General features: G+C 32.4%; 1 protein-coding gene across 2 annotated transcripts in view; it reads left to right on the forward strand.

Annotated features, from left to right (window-relative positions):
• The window catches only part of LOC132708683 (uncharacterized), a 45101-nt gene that overhangs the window by 12356 nt on the left and 16994 nt on the right, over positions 1-15751 (forward strand). For both annotated transcript variants that reach the window (XM_060681174.1, XM_060681176.1), the window contains exons 5-8: positions 812-990; positions 1112-1229; positions 1286-1409; positions 5437-5582. In XM_060681174.1, coding sequence (XP_060537157.1) covers positions 812-990; positions 1112-1229; positions 1286-1409; positions 5437-5582 — 567 coding nt within the window. The remainder of the gene's footprint in view (positions 1-811; positions 991-1111; positions 1230-1285; positions 1410-5436; positions 5583-15751) is intronic.

Consider the following 15751-nt stretch of genomic DNA (forward strand, 5'->3'; position numbering starts at 1 on the left):
TAAGAAATGGGGTATTTTTGCTTTCTGTAATTACGTAGAATATTGATCCATGTTGTTGTGGTATTTTTTCTTCTTTAAACATCTACATCTCCTACGCGTTTCTGAGTTGGAAGAAGTGCTCTTCTGATGGTGCTTACTCTCGTCCAATATTATGTTATGATTGTGAGTGATTCCATTTCGTGTCCTCTTGTTCCCGTCCAGTTCAAACCGTCATCTTGTTTACTGCGTTTATCTGTGCTGCATCGATTTCACTGATACCATATCGATTTCTAATCGTGACAGACGAAAACTTCACAGACTTCATTGGGCGAATAACGTCTTAATAATTTATAGTTGTGTAATGGGTTTTAAGGCGAGAAAGAAAATAAAAATTAAAAACTTTCTCGACTCCATTTATAAATTATGCAGAAGCTCCAAAGGTCAAGGGAAATAACACCAGAAAGTTATTTAGAACTTTTTCCTATTTGTCGTATTGTGCTAGCGGATATTGTTCTTTAAATTTTGATTTTTTAAAGTGCACGACTCTTAGTGAAACGACTTTGTCAACATTGTACAGTCTGTCCACATATTTGCAATTGATCAAATCCGACGTAATGTCAATTTGAATTTCGAACCTGTATTTATATTCCATTCATTATTCAGATCCAATTCTTTGATATTTTTTATTCTTTTCGTTTCTTGTTTTATTAAATCTTTATTTCTTATTTTTCCAAAATTCCTCTTGCTTTTGGTACGAGATTAAAATTAACTATTGTGAGGTGTTACTGAAAAGAGATCAGTTTGAAAAACAGCTATGAATAAATAATTTTAGGTGCAATTTTGGGAAAAAGGGTGCAATATTTGCTAAACATCCTCGACAGTACAAGACTTTCGCAAGTGCTAGACATGTACTATTCAGATCGCGGCATTCCATATCAGTTCGGCTACAAAGTTACCACCAGATCCGCAAGTTTGAATTATATATTAGACAACTTTAACTTGACACAACAAGTAAGTCTAAATGTTAATTAAAATAAATGCCTAGGTATTTAAATGTAAACAACAGAAAACATCATTTGCATTGTTTAATCACTGTCTGCTTTCACTTCATTAAAATTAAAATTGTTTCTAGATATTTGGCGCCACCCAGTTACTGCACGCCATTAGAGGTACTTACGAGATGTCTCTTACGGAAGACTATATCAGAAAATTGTCCCCGCTTTACGCTGAACAATTTCGAAATATCAGTAGTAAGGTCGTTCTTTTTTCCGGAAAACCACAGCGGCATTTTGTTTTCAATTTTTAGGTATTGTGGCAAATTCCTATGACGCCACCGAGTATCTATCGGGAAAGTCTCTTATCGCCGATTTGGAAGTTTTGTTAATATTAGATGGCACGTTCGATGCGTATCGGACTCAACAAATGATATAGTAAGTGATACATAGGAATAAAAATCACGCATACATAATTCCATTGCTACAACGGCCTGGCTTGAATGTACATTTATATGATAAAATTTGGCTACAGTAATAATTTTGAAACTCTGTACTAGCTGTTTGAATTATACAAATGATGTCGGTAGTAATGGCATTCGTAGCGGTGAATTCAAAAACAGCTAAATACAAAATTTTTGTTTTGAAAAAATATTAATAAAAAATTACATGTTGGGGGCTAAGGTCTTTTTTTATTCGGCCTGTAAATTTTCTTCTTCAGGAAACATCAACTGAATTAAAGGAACGTGATAATTTTGAAAAATTCTTTAAAATCAAAATATTATTCTCAAGAAGATATTTTAATTTTATATATTTTTTTCATATTATAGCTTCTTTCTTTATCGATAGCATTTTCAATGGTAAAAATATTACACCCATTTTGCTTAGCTTTGGGTTTGGTTTGTTCCAATTTTTTTATTTACACATTAAATATCCAATTTTTTTCGATTTTCCATCTTTTTTTTGGTTTTTTGTTTTTGTATTTCTTAGGAAGTTTATTGCTACTATTGACTATTGGCTATCAGATTAACATGATTATAAAGGGTCGCATTTTGGTATTTATGAAATTGTTTTTTTTTTGTTGGACAAATAAAGGGAATTATTATATCCGAACATCAGAAATGGCGAAATAGGATTGCTTGATAACCGCATATGGTTTCAAGAAGAATACCTGATTCAAATGGTCCCAAATCCAGATCTAAATCCCCTAGATATTTTTCTTTTGGGTTAAATTCTAGTTTATTTAATAAATCATTTTTGTCATGTCTGCAAAACGGTTGAATTTATAATGTATAATTCTAAGAGCAATTCAAAAATTGAATAAAAACAACTGTTCTATTTAAAATAAGGAAAATTGGTATGTATATTTGGTTTTGGTGTATATGCATGTATTGGCTATTACTGGGTTTGTTGCAGTATCTTTTTTTTAATTTTATAAATTTTATTATGCTGGATCGCGAGCCAGACACTATATTTTCCATTTTTAAGAAAGTGATCGTTACAACTTTTTTTAAAAATATTTTGCATTAGTTTGTAAAGACTACACTTTGTTAATAAACTCAAATGCTAAACTATTACTAAATTGGTTAATAGTTATGGGCTTATATAAGCCTAGATAACCTTTGCAGAAACAGCGACAGTTTAGAAATTCCCAAAATATATTTCTTGGTCTTGCTGAAATTGGTCCGCAATTTTTCTTCATGCATTTCTAGTGGCCCAGCAGTTTAGATCTCTCGAATTTGATAATTTTTACGCGTGTTTCGAAATCAACGCTTTAATTGTTTCGCGCGTGACCCCATTTTGTACCACGTCGACGCTCATTTCAAAAACGACAACGCATGCAAAGTTGCGTAGGCCTGATTATTAGAATTTCTAAGCGTAATGCACAAACAACAATAAACTTGAATGTGTACTAATTACAATTTGAATAGGCTTGTAATGCCGTGTACATGACACGTATAAACATCTCGCGACATGGCTGAATCGAGGGTAATGCAGGATCAACCCTCCTGCGTTTATCATATTCCCATGAAAATTATTCGATTATGGTTGGCCGTGGCTGTAATCGGAAACACGAAACTGTTGAAAGTGGGGGTTAATTAAATGCAGTTTCGGTGTAATTAGTATCTCTATATACGCCGGCACTGATTTCGAAGCCCTTAATAATAAGACAAGATAATTTTGGAATTATTGCTGTTGCTGTTCCGACTTTACGCGCATTTGCGATGAGCTTGACGTCGCCAATTCGAACGACTCGAATGCAATATTCGATTAAGGGGTGGTTGAATCAGATGGCTGTTTATGGAAATTTATAGATATTTTTGCGATGTGATTAAAAATTTATTATAAATTGTGTGTGCCTCAAAAAAATTTTACTCTTCTTCACAATATGTATATTTTTTATTTTAATTAGAACGTGTGTAAACAATATGTCAATAATAGAAGTAGTTCTTATTGCTTAGAGCTTTACACTTTTTTATTTGACAATAATTACCAAGCCAGTGTACATTCTATTAGTGTTTCACATGAATAGTTTTGGTAGCATTTTGTATCATAGCATTTCCATTGATTTGAAGATATATTTAGTAAAATTAAATATTAAAGATTAAAGATTCCTCTTAAAGTGAAGGAAAAATGAAAATATTAAGAAAATAAAAATTTACCAAAAACTAAAATGATAGAATAATATGATTTTCAATATGAGACTATGAAACGTACCTATTTTCAAGGGGTACAGGTATAAACATCTGGGAATTCTGGGATATCTAGATATAGACTTCCAGCTCATTACATATAACTTTTATGCGTTTTGGGATATTTTCACCAAATTTGGTTCGTATTCTTGTCCTATCGGAAGTCAAAAATACCTGATCTGTTGAATATCATCTATTATACAATTTCAAGTAATGTTATTAAACATGGAAGAAATGTATTTTACTGGTCTAATTGTAACTAGTACGTAAGGTAAGGTATAAATAGAACCAATACTGCCCATAAAATCATTTTGTGGATCTTTGACATTTGCTTCTTCACTAGGATTGAATGAACTAAGTGAAAAGCTAGCTTCCAATTATGGTGAAACCAAAGATTGAACGAAATCATCATTTATAAGATTTTTGTTTGTCTACGCCAAATTGGGTTGAACGTTTCTCTACATAAATTAAAATTTATTTAAGCACCATTTTACAACCACATGCCTTAGAATCCTAAGATTATTTCACTAAGTGGTATTATTTCCATCTATAGCATCCGGGTATGCGTGCTTTTTTAAGAAACAAATTATACAAGTTGATTCAACACCAAAGTAAATATTTTGATAGCGTATCCCTCTTATAAAAATCAGCGACAAATTTCTTATAGTTTATATAGGTCCTTTGAAAGCTGTGCAAAGTTATCTTCGAAAAAAGCACAAAAGATTAAGAGAAGAGAAAAATACCCGTTTATGACTGAATAATATTTTTTTTAATTTGCTGTTTTTGTGTGAAAAAAATAAATACTGTATAACACTTTTTAATATAACTGTAATATGTATAATATAAAAAATATATTAAATATTTAAACAATATATTAAAATTCGTTGATAGCTAGAATTCTGAATTAGCATAAAAATATAGATCAGTGTTAATAGATATTGCTATTTAGAAGCGCTTTTTATTTTATTAGCTGTTTCAAAAATTTTATTACAAGCGTCATTAAATATAATAGTAAAATACTTTTATTAAAGTGACCTTGAACGCAAAAATGTCACAATATGTAAATTGTTTTCAAGGCCAATCTTCTATAAAAATCTTGTTACAAACCTCTTACAAAAAATACAATTTTATTTTTATTATTGTATCCTGCACCCCCAATAAAATCATTTTAAAACAGTTATAAAATAAGTTTCGGTCAAGCAGAAATTTGATACGAAGCCTTTAAAAAATTTTTATTAAACAGACTCAAGGCATAAGGCACTTTAATAAAATATATCAGTTTATAAAATATATTGATGACCTTGGCGAGCTCTATTCGACTATTTACTCTCACAGGAAGTAACAAACAAAATGTATGTACTACTTGTATATTTCATATTAAGAAATTTTGCTACATGCATTCAAGTGTTTTTCTTAAAATGATCCAAGCACTCCTTAACATCCAACTCGAAAACTCCCTGTATAGGGAACGGTAACGGTTTTGGACGTTGTTGCCATCGCAGTTAAAAAAAAATCCGCTTTGGTGTTTGCAATTCAACGTTTTAGTTTTCGTTTCTTTTGTTATTTCGTATGTTACCCGAGCAAACTTTTCATAAAGTTGATTCTTCACCAGAAAGTTCCGGTTTTGTTTTTATTTTAGCCGGAACTCGAATGACGGCTGTCTCGTCACACGGCGGTGGCCATTTTAAAAAATCAAGTCCGTGTTTATAAAAATATTTTGTGCCTCGAATTTGGGATTGACTTTGATGCTAAATGGCGCGATTAATTTTCAGCCACCTGTCAGAGGCCGTACACGTTTCAAGTTACGGCAGTCGCATAGGCATTATTAACGGCCAATCAGGGACATGGATGGTGAACGTCACGGGAGAAATATTCCAGATTTTTAATCGCTTCAACCGTCTTGAAGCCGAAGGTCAATGTAGGTATACGCATACCACAATTTTCATTGATATTTATTATAAAATTTCGCTTGTTGTTATGAAGCTATTGTGGATCCTTGAACGATATACAGGGTGTTTATTGGGAATTGGTTTATTTACAATCGTCAATTTTATTCTTCTCGTTCTTTTTACTTTGTGTAAATGATAGTAATTTATAATAATAATAATAATAATAATAATAATAATAATAATAATAATATTTCTTTACTAGCTTGGGATGCTACATACAAAATCAATTGTTTACAAAATGCATGAACAAACAAAATCATCAAACAACTATAACCAGAAATCAACATATAGGCAAAATTAAGATGAAACAGTGATTTATACTTAAAATCTAGACATCACATACTCTCTCAACATGGTTTTAAAGTTATTGAAATTATCAAAATTTTTCAAGGTGTTTGGCAGTTTATTATATTCGAAGAGACCCTTATACAGAATAAAATTTGTCATTTAGTTGGAGCAATACCTATCTACTAAAATAAAATTATTGGGGTTTCTCGTATAGTAACTATGCACGCTGTTAATATTTTACTTTATCACAGATGTAATCAGGTAATACTCGAAACAATATTTCAGCAGTTACCATTGTATTCTTTTCAGGGAGAAGAACTTTTAAGTTTTTACGCAGAAGAGTTATTCTTGTTTTGATATATTACCCCCTGAAAATAATTATCCTTTTCGATTTTTATTTGTCTTACAATTTGATTTCTAACTCTTTTAAATTCATTCCAACTGTCCACTGTTTTGTGGTAAACCGCTTTGCGATAAAGTTTACCTCTCTTTTCCATTAGTTCCTTAATGTCAACTGTAATCAATTTTTATCTGCGTATCCCTGATTGTAATTGTTTTCATAGGGCACATTAAATCGAGGACAGAACTAATATTATTTGTAAAATTAAAATTAAAATTAGTTGCCAGGATATTGACGTCCGCGGTTTTTTTTTTAATAATTAGCGTTTCACAGATACAGGCGTCATCCAATTTGTGTCTGTGTGCGCTTAAGTTGATAAGGCCCGTGTAACATTAAAAAAATGTATCGAGACCTTGACTTGTGGGTTTGTCCATAAAATCCTTAATTTTCAAACTCTTGACTGGAACCTTCGGCACTGCACTAACACACAATAACGCGTTCCCTGAAGATGCCAACTTGGTTGGCGAAACGCGCGTCGAGTACGGTTTGTGGTAAAACGCGTTATTGTGTATCCTTAATTTTGTGTAATCAGGTCTCTTCGCAAACTAAATACGAAATTATTTTGGACGCCCTGTATGTTAATAACTGTTGCAAACACAAAATTAGTAAAGGTTAAGCGTTGAAAAGATCAAAAACTAAACACTACTTTAGCCTTGGCAACTACCAACTATTTCGTTTCAAATGGAATACCCTTTGGATTAATGCTGATTAAGATAGGCCTTTGAAAGAGGAGTTCAATGATGGGGTTTAAAAGCAACGTTCATCTTCATTATTCGTCCGATACTCCTTGGTTATTAAAATAGATACTCTCGTCATATATTGATTTTGCAAAACTTTCATTAGATATTTTTACAGTGTGTAAGTTCCATGTCATTTTTCATTTGTTTTTCATAGTAACGCTAATACTTTATCAAAATTCTTAATTACACACAAATACACTTCCTACCATCATTAGTATAAGTTTTGAATCAATGAATTTTTTTTCGATATCACCAATTGCTTTTTGCATCGTCCTAAGCACTACGGCATTATATTTTAATTATTGGTGATGGTTTAATTAATACTAAACCTAAGAGTTGTTTCACTTTGTTTACATTAGGAAAACTTGTGGAATGTTTTCCAGCTATTCTGAGGTTGTTATCATTTCCGAGAATACCACTGTTGGGGATTTATTAAATTAGTGAATACCTTCTTAACTTCGTTAAAAATCTCCTCTAATGTAGTGGCTCTCTAACATCATTAGTCATCACTTTTATATGTCAAACGACAGTTCATCTCGACGAACTAATTTTCGTAAATTATTTTTTTAGGATACAAAAGACGGGTTAGTGTCAAGTCTTAACACTAACCGAATTCGAAATAACATGATATATTTGAGTCAGCTTCTTCAAAACCTTTAAAAATAATAATAATAAACTGTCTTTATTAAAAATCAAAATATTACAATATACGTTGTAATACGAGAGGGGCGACATTGGCAAATTGCGCTCTTCCATGTATTGTGGGGAGCGACGTTATAGCATAAGGTGTTTCATTAAATATGCGTTATAGCTAAAAGATCTCTGGAAACCTACCGAAGTGTGTCTAGGAACGTAATATCCCAAAGAATGACGGGTGTCTCGATTATGAATATGATTTCCTCCTCAAAGTTTAACAAACAAGAATACTTGTTTTTTTTTTTTATGAGTTTACACCCAATTACAGAAAATATATAAATAATAGAAAAATAATGAAAATACAATACAAAATACAAGGAAGCTAATTGCTCGCACTCGTACTCTAGGCAGTTATAAGCTCTGCGCATGAATGAAAAAACAGGCAACAATCTGACGAAGTGTATCCGCATCCGCATTAATATCACATATGTCCATGCATATGTCCTAGGCATAGAAAGATGACATGTAGTCCTCAATCTGACTTCAATTCTGGACACGTAAAATTTTACTTTGGTTAAAAACCACTTCAGCCACTCAGAGTTTAAGGAATTATGATACGGCCAAAGATATAGTGCATTTATCGCTTTGACAGATTTATATTCTGCATGGCGCAGGTGTTGCCTTAGATGAACCGTAAAGAGTATTTGAAGAAACTTGAAATATTTATTTGCAACGTAAATGAACCGTTTTAAATTTGATTAAGCATTTATGCTACGAAGTATTTTCGAATAAGTAGAAGCGTTTTAATTTAATCAAAATTATAGTATGTTCTTATGTATTACGGATGTATTTGAATGTGTATTTATGTACCTGATTCTAGAGCTTTGACCCTGCGAGGCTGTTTTCACTGGATAGTTCAAACAGTAAGGGTAAGTACTTGTACTCTATTTATGTCACAGGTAAGTTGAAAAATAATCATTCTTGTCTTGTGTGCCTGTCGATTAACAGCATTTTACTTTTTGCATTTTTGTGCCTTCTACATAGTTCTTCGATTTGTAAACAACAACAAGTCTTTTTTATGACTATAGATTATATTCGCATTAGATTAAGGGACGTCACATAAATACAGATAAATATTTTTCAAAGAAACTTATACAGGGTACTGTAATACTTTTTACCAAACTTCTGGATTCCTCCTGCGTCGGTTTTTGCTGAGTCGAAATTGCGACTTTTCGCCTATCATCATGTTGGCTTCTTCCGAGCTTGACTGAAACTGTTTCAGTCAAGCTCTGAAGAACCCAAGGCAAGGCACATGTTCAATGGAATTAAATATACAGTGGTAAGGTGGAAGGCTTAAAACTGTATGCCCTAGATTTCTTGCATAATTATCACAGACGTATTCCTTTTGTAGGTTCAAGCTTTGTAGAACCTCAATTAACTGCTTTTTGGTATAATCTTCGTAAAAATAAATGTCGTTATAATACATGTACTTTTGGATTGTTGCTTTTGTGTCACATGAGGAAGGCGTTTAAGTCAACTGTCTAGTGTGATAACTTGCATTGTCCATTACAATGACGCTATTAGGAGGAATGTTTGGAACTAGTTTGTTTTTAAACCAACTTTCAAATAAATCAGCGGTAGTGCCGTCATGATACTCCGGAGAAGAATCTTTAATATTTTTCGAAAACAGAGAAAGTCCATTTGGAATCCAACCATCTTTAGAGATAGCATGCAAAATACTTCTTTTTGATGGCACGTTTGTTTTACACTTATCAGTTGAGTCAACCCAACCCTTTTCCGGGGTATCATAAGTGTCGAACCAGGATTCATCTAAGTAAATAATTTTCCTTTGTTGTTCTCTGTAAATCCTATTTTTTTCTAGATATTCCAGTCGCCATTTCCGCATTCTAAAAGATTCCATTATAACTTGGCTTTTGTCAAGTTTTTTAAATCTAAAACCCATGCGTTGAATACACTTCCATAAGGTAGTTCTGCCACATTTAACACCGGTTTCATCTTTTTCATGCCTCTTAATTAAGATATGTAATATAGGCACGCTTTGTTCGTCGTATTAACTGGTAAATTTTACGCCGTATTATATCTTGATCACTTTCATCGACACTCGAGGAAATGTCAGCACCGCTTCTTTTTTTCCTCGCTGAAATGGGATTATTTACAATTGTCCATACAGTTCATGTTGGAATTTTCGTCAATGTGGCCGTTTCTTCTAAAGATGCTTGCTTAATCGCACCACGTTCAATGAGGGTCAAATAAACATTGTTTATAACTTCCCTAGTCTCAATAGAATAGTGTTTTCTAAATTTGGGCGGGAGCATCTCCTGAGATACACTAGACTCGCATATATTTTGCATAATTCGGACACGATTCAACTCACGCTGTATTACACACGAAATAAGAATGATTACTAATAAACTTAAATTAAGTAGTATACCAAACCAAAGAATATTAAACACAGGAAGGTCTAAAATTATTTTCTATTACGGACCACAATTTAACCTGAATTTGAATTCCGGAACTTTAGGTAATAATCTTGTTGCATTGTATGTTAATGACCACCCTTGGATAATCCCATTCAATAGCAATTGGTCACTTTCTTATATCTATGAGAAGACCATACCCCTGTCGTGGGATGAACTACTAGGGAGCTAAACCCCTGGTATTGAACAACGACAACGATATTCCAACATTGTGAAGCTTGGATAATAAAATATAATGATCTATTTGATCAAATGCATTTTGAAAATCCATATATATCAATCATCGATTGACATAAATGTTGATTCAACGTTCCAGATTGTCAGAATTTGGAGGACAATTAATCAAAATTATAATACGCGTAACACGAATATCAGTAATAATTCCTAGTACAATTACGTCACCTTTCCCAGAACATTCCTAAGCGGTATTTTGGGATAATATAAACATAGAGGAAGTGCCATTTGGCGTATTCGCTGCGCTAAATATGCCGAATCATTCCTTGTAATTGCATTATGTAGTTTCTCTTTGCTAAAGCACTTCCCCTGGCAACGTTTACTATTAACCAAGTTTAATTACAACTCTAGTAACTGTCAACTGCGCGCAAGACCGCGTTTGTTTAGTATGTTTCGTTGTTTGGACGTGTTTATTGTTATTAAAAGGTCGCCTTTAGTTGTCGACCAATGAAATTCTTTACAGCAACGTCCACAGTCGCTTAGTCATGCTGCATATACCCAATTTCGTATTGTGTTGGTGTTGCCTGTTGAATATCCAGCTTGATTACAACTCAAAGCGTGTTATGCAGCTTCATTAGACGGCCAAATTGGGGGCGTACGTGAAGGCGGAACGCTTTATTTGAAAGTTAACCAAAGTTTGGCCGTATTGCGTTCGAAGTCGAACGCGAGGGCCACGGCGTCTGTGCCTTTGTTCTTAGACCCGTCAGGGAAGAAAGTGCTGAGTTTTGTGACGAAAATGGAAGAAAAGTGTCGAACGTTGCTTTAACTGTTTTGAAACATATTCAATTTTTAAAATAAATATTAAAAGTTGCTTTGAATAGTTTATAATATTTCAAACATTGTTTGTCATACGAGTTACACAATGTAAATATAATATATTAAGATTTTGAGAAGTAGATCGAATTCTAACGTCCCAAGTTGGCAATACTTTATTGATTGATGGCCTCATTCCTGATTTATCACCATTTGTTGTACGTATTGATGGTAGAATATTACCAAATTATATATTGGGTGTTTCAGTGTTGATGGTATACCTCGACCAGAAATATAGTGCTTTTACAACTGACCAACTGATTAACTTTGCCTACTGTTTATTACTCCAAAACCGCAGCCTCTTATAGAACACTGCCGAGCAGACCCTTACCCGTAACCATTCCAGGACCGTCCTAGGAATTTAACTAATTTTACCTAAACTAACGAGCGGGATGTAAGTGTGTTTTCAGTCTTATTCGCGGATCAATTCTTGAAACATGTACATAAACAGATAGTATCATTATGAATATACAAAATATTAATTATAATAACAATAAAGTATCAGTCACTTAAAAAATCGTCACTACCGCTATTGTCGTCATCTAGTTCAATTCTTTGAGATTCCATTAGCACTTGACGTTATTAATTGCTTGGCACTGAAAATCAGTTTTCGTCGCTTTGGAACAACGAATGTTTAAGTCTGTCAGTATTTTTTTATGCAGTTCTTGTAGGGTTAAAATAATATTTACTTTATAAGCGTCGTAGATTATACACCTAATTAGACCTGCGTGTTGCTCTTTAAAAACTTGCGAAGTACCACCATCTTCTCTCACTTTCCTCTTGACTATCCCATTTGCAACAATTTTTCTTACAGTTGACTTTGAAAGCTTGGTCATGTCACTTGTTTTTATTGCTGCTCCTGCTTCCCCTTCTGAATTTCTTATAACATTGTAAACGTTCAAAACAATTTGTTTAGCATCCGACAAATGGATCCGTTTTTTTATTTGCTTAGGTAGTTCGTCCTCTTAATTGTCATTAGGTTCGACTTCCACCTCCACTTCGTCGTGAAATTCTGCGTTGTTGGGGAACATCTACTTCATTCCACGGTCTCCATATTTTAAAGTGTTAAAAACAGCAACCTTCAAAAAATGTTTAATTGTAAGATTCTAATAAATGTTTATCTCTATTCTTGTGACGTACCTTTATCTACCGCGAATATAATCTGTGGAACTATGTAGAAGACACAAAAATATAAAAAAATGTATGATGTTAATCGACAGGCACACAATACCAAAATGATTATTTTTAAAGTTACCTGTAAGGTAAATAGAGTACAGGTACTTACCTTACCCTTTGAACTATCCAGTGAAAACAGCCTCGCAGGGTCAAAGCTCGAGAGTCAGGTAAATAAATACGTACTTACTAGAAGGATCACAGTCAAATACCTCCGTAATATATACGAACATATTGCAAATTAGATTAAACTCTCAAAAATGATAAGCATGCTTAATCAAATTTTAAACCGTCCTTTTACGTTTCAAATAAAAATTTTAGGTTTCAAGAAATATTCGTTACGGTCCATCACAGGCATGTAGAATTAACATCTCTTTCACGGTCCTGCGGTTAAGACACCGTATAATACTTAAAACGTCAAAGCGATAAATGCACTATATTTTTGAACTGAGGCGGCTTTTACTTGATGAAAATCCATTTATCAAAATAAATAAGAACTAACATGATTACATGACAATTATTTCGACAACACCGTATATTTACAAAATACCTGCTACTATATATACCGAAAAATGACCATAAAACCTTAGTTAATGTTGTTGTGACAATTTAAGAATCCACAACCGCCGAAATTATATTCTTTAGTTAAATTACGTAAACAAAATATGCCCATCAGACCAGTGGTGTCTTATGTAATAGCTCCAGCAGTTAAACTCTCAACAAAATTAGTAAATATTTTAAAGTTCCACACAGATTTTAAACCAAAATTTGCAATAACAAAAATTCTTTTGAATTAATCAACCAAATTAAAGATATCAAAATCCCTTCTAACGCAACACTATTGTCTTTTGATGTACAAAACATATTTCCCAGTATTCCACCTAAGGACGTGATAGATTTAGTAGATTTCACCCTAACTCGGAAACATTGCTTATCTTTAGACCAAAATTATTTTGAATTTAATGGACAGATTTACATCTCTAAGGAAGGTTTGATTATGGGAAACCCACTTAGTCCTTTGTTAGGCGAGATTTTTATGGATAATTTGGACAATATCATATTAGAACATCCTTTAAGTAAAAGTGTTCTATGGTGGTATAGATACGTCTTTGCGTGCTTTGTTGGAACGGACAATTGAATTCTTTTTTAAATTACATTAACTCATTTCATAATCGTATAAAATTCACTATCGAGATTGAACAGGATAACTCTATTAATTTTTTAGACTTAACTATTACGATAGCGCAAAACAAATTAGATTTTTCAATTTACCATAAACCTTCACACACGGACACAGTCATACATAACAGCTCAAATCACCCTTATACACACAAAATGGCTGCATTTCACTCTTTTATACACAGACTTCTTAATACGTCACTCTCAACAGAAAATTACAACAAATAACTTAATATCATTAAACAAATTGCACTGAACAACGGCTACAATCCGTCCATTATAGATAAAATTATAAATAAAAAACAAATCCAGACAACAGTAAACTCTATTTAACCGAAACCTAAAAAAGAACACGGACAATTTAAAACAATTACATAGATAGGAGAACCTAGTGAAAAAGTTTCAAAACATTTGTCAAAATGTGGTTTAAAAATAGCTTTCAGAACTAATAACACAATAGGAAAATTTTAAAAAAATAATAAAACGAAATGTCCAAAATCTCAAAAATCAGGTGTTTACAGGTTGAAATGCGGATCTTGTTCTAAAATCTATATTAGACAAAGAAGTAGATCCTTCAAGAAACGCATTAACGAATATAAAAGAGAGTTTAAAAACAATAGTCTAGATTCTAATTACGCTACACACTTAAACACAGAAAAACATATTTTTGACGACAATTTTGATATTTTACATACAGCCACAAAAAGTAGAAAATTAAATTCATTGGAAGCCACGGAGATTAACAAAATGAGACATTCAAATGTATTAACGATTAATTAGATTTAAATACCTCTCCTTTATTGAACATAAATTCTCACAACAACATTAATTAAGTATATAGTAGCAGGTAGTTTGTAAATATTACATTTGATAAAGACACGGTTTTGTCGAAACAGTTGTCATGTAAAAATATATAATTTCGTGAAAATCTGAACTTTACTTACTTACTAACACTTGTTCTGAAAATTTAGTTATTTCCATAAGAGTCGATGTTCTGTCGATCTAAAATATTTTCAATGGTACGACGTTGCCGCTTCTTCGAAAAAGTTGCATCAACAATGAATCTTTAAACGAGACATCATGTATGCGCTAATAATTTGTGATTGTTTTTGAATAATACATTCCAATACCTTTAGTTGTTTTCGAGAAATTAATTATTTTCATTATTTTTCGACCAAAACATAACCTCAATTAAATTTTTATTACTACGACACTGTAGCCACTAGAAGGTTAAAATCTTCTACTGCACATTATTTCTATGTCATACAGGGTTGCTCAAAATTAGTCATTTGCCTATGAAATACAAAAATGGTGAAAAGTGCATTTTTTGGTTTGTTATCTGTAATAAAAGCTTGTTACTTCGGCGTAATTCAACTCTTAAGTGGCCATGAAATATCCGTCTTATGTTAAATAATTTATTTCCCGTTTGACAGTTAAATAAAGATTTACTCAATATTCTAATGCTGTTTTAATGAATTTGTTTACTATGCATGGACAATGCAGTCACATTATAGTCGGAACATGCAGAAAATTTAATGAAACGAATCCTAACTTACACTACAAGAGAAAATTTGCCAGAATTAAGAGAATCTTTACAAAGCATTTTACTAAAAAGATAAAAAAAATCTATTTACACTAACAAAATATTAGGTACTTAAAATAAAAATTTCCACAGATAAATGAATGTTTACCTTAGTGTTCACCACTGCTTTCTAAGCATTTTAAAATCGGTTGTAGTGGACTGATTGTAGTAGCCTTCTTTATATTCGACGGATCCATTTATCCAAAGCATCGTACATTACTATGACGTAAGTCTCCCTTGTTCTGCACCGGTGTCAAACAGACGCGTGACTTTAAAGCACCCCATCTAGTTGATACCAAGAGGTCCTGAAGGCTAAAATATATGTAAATCATTTTCGAATATAAAAACCAACAATACATATATGAAATTTATTGAAATATATTAAATCACTTATATTTTAATCCAGTTAGATTATTATAACATATAAATCTTTATTTTCATTTTTAATTACACTAGTGCCCTATATTTTTGCTTTTTTTACCTAGTCATTATAAACAAGACCATGGTACTTAACTATTTACATGTAAGCATCTAAGCATGTTTTATATATTAAAAACTATTTATACTTATATATAATATATTGTTTCATTCCATG

Source organism: Cylas formicarius, unplaced genomic scaffold, assembly GCF_029955315.1.
Source record: "Cylas formicarius isolate icCylForm1 unplaced genomic scaffold, icCylForm1.1 PGA_scaffold_12__32_contigs__length_19106922, whole genome shotgun sequence".
Classification (NCBI taxonomy): domain Eukaryota; kingdom Metazoa; phylum Arthropoda; class Insecta; order Coleoptera; family Brentidae; genus Cylas; species Cylas formicarius.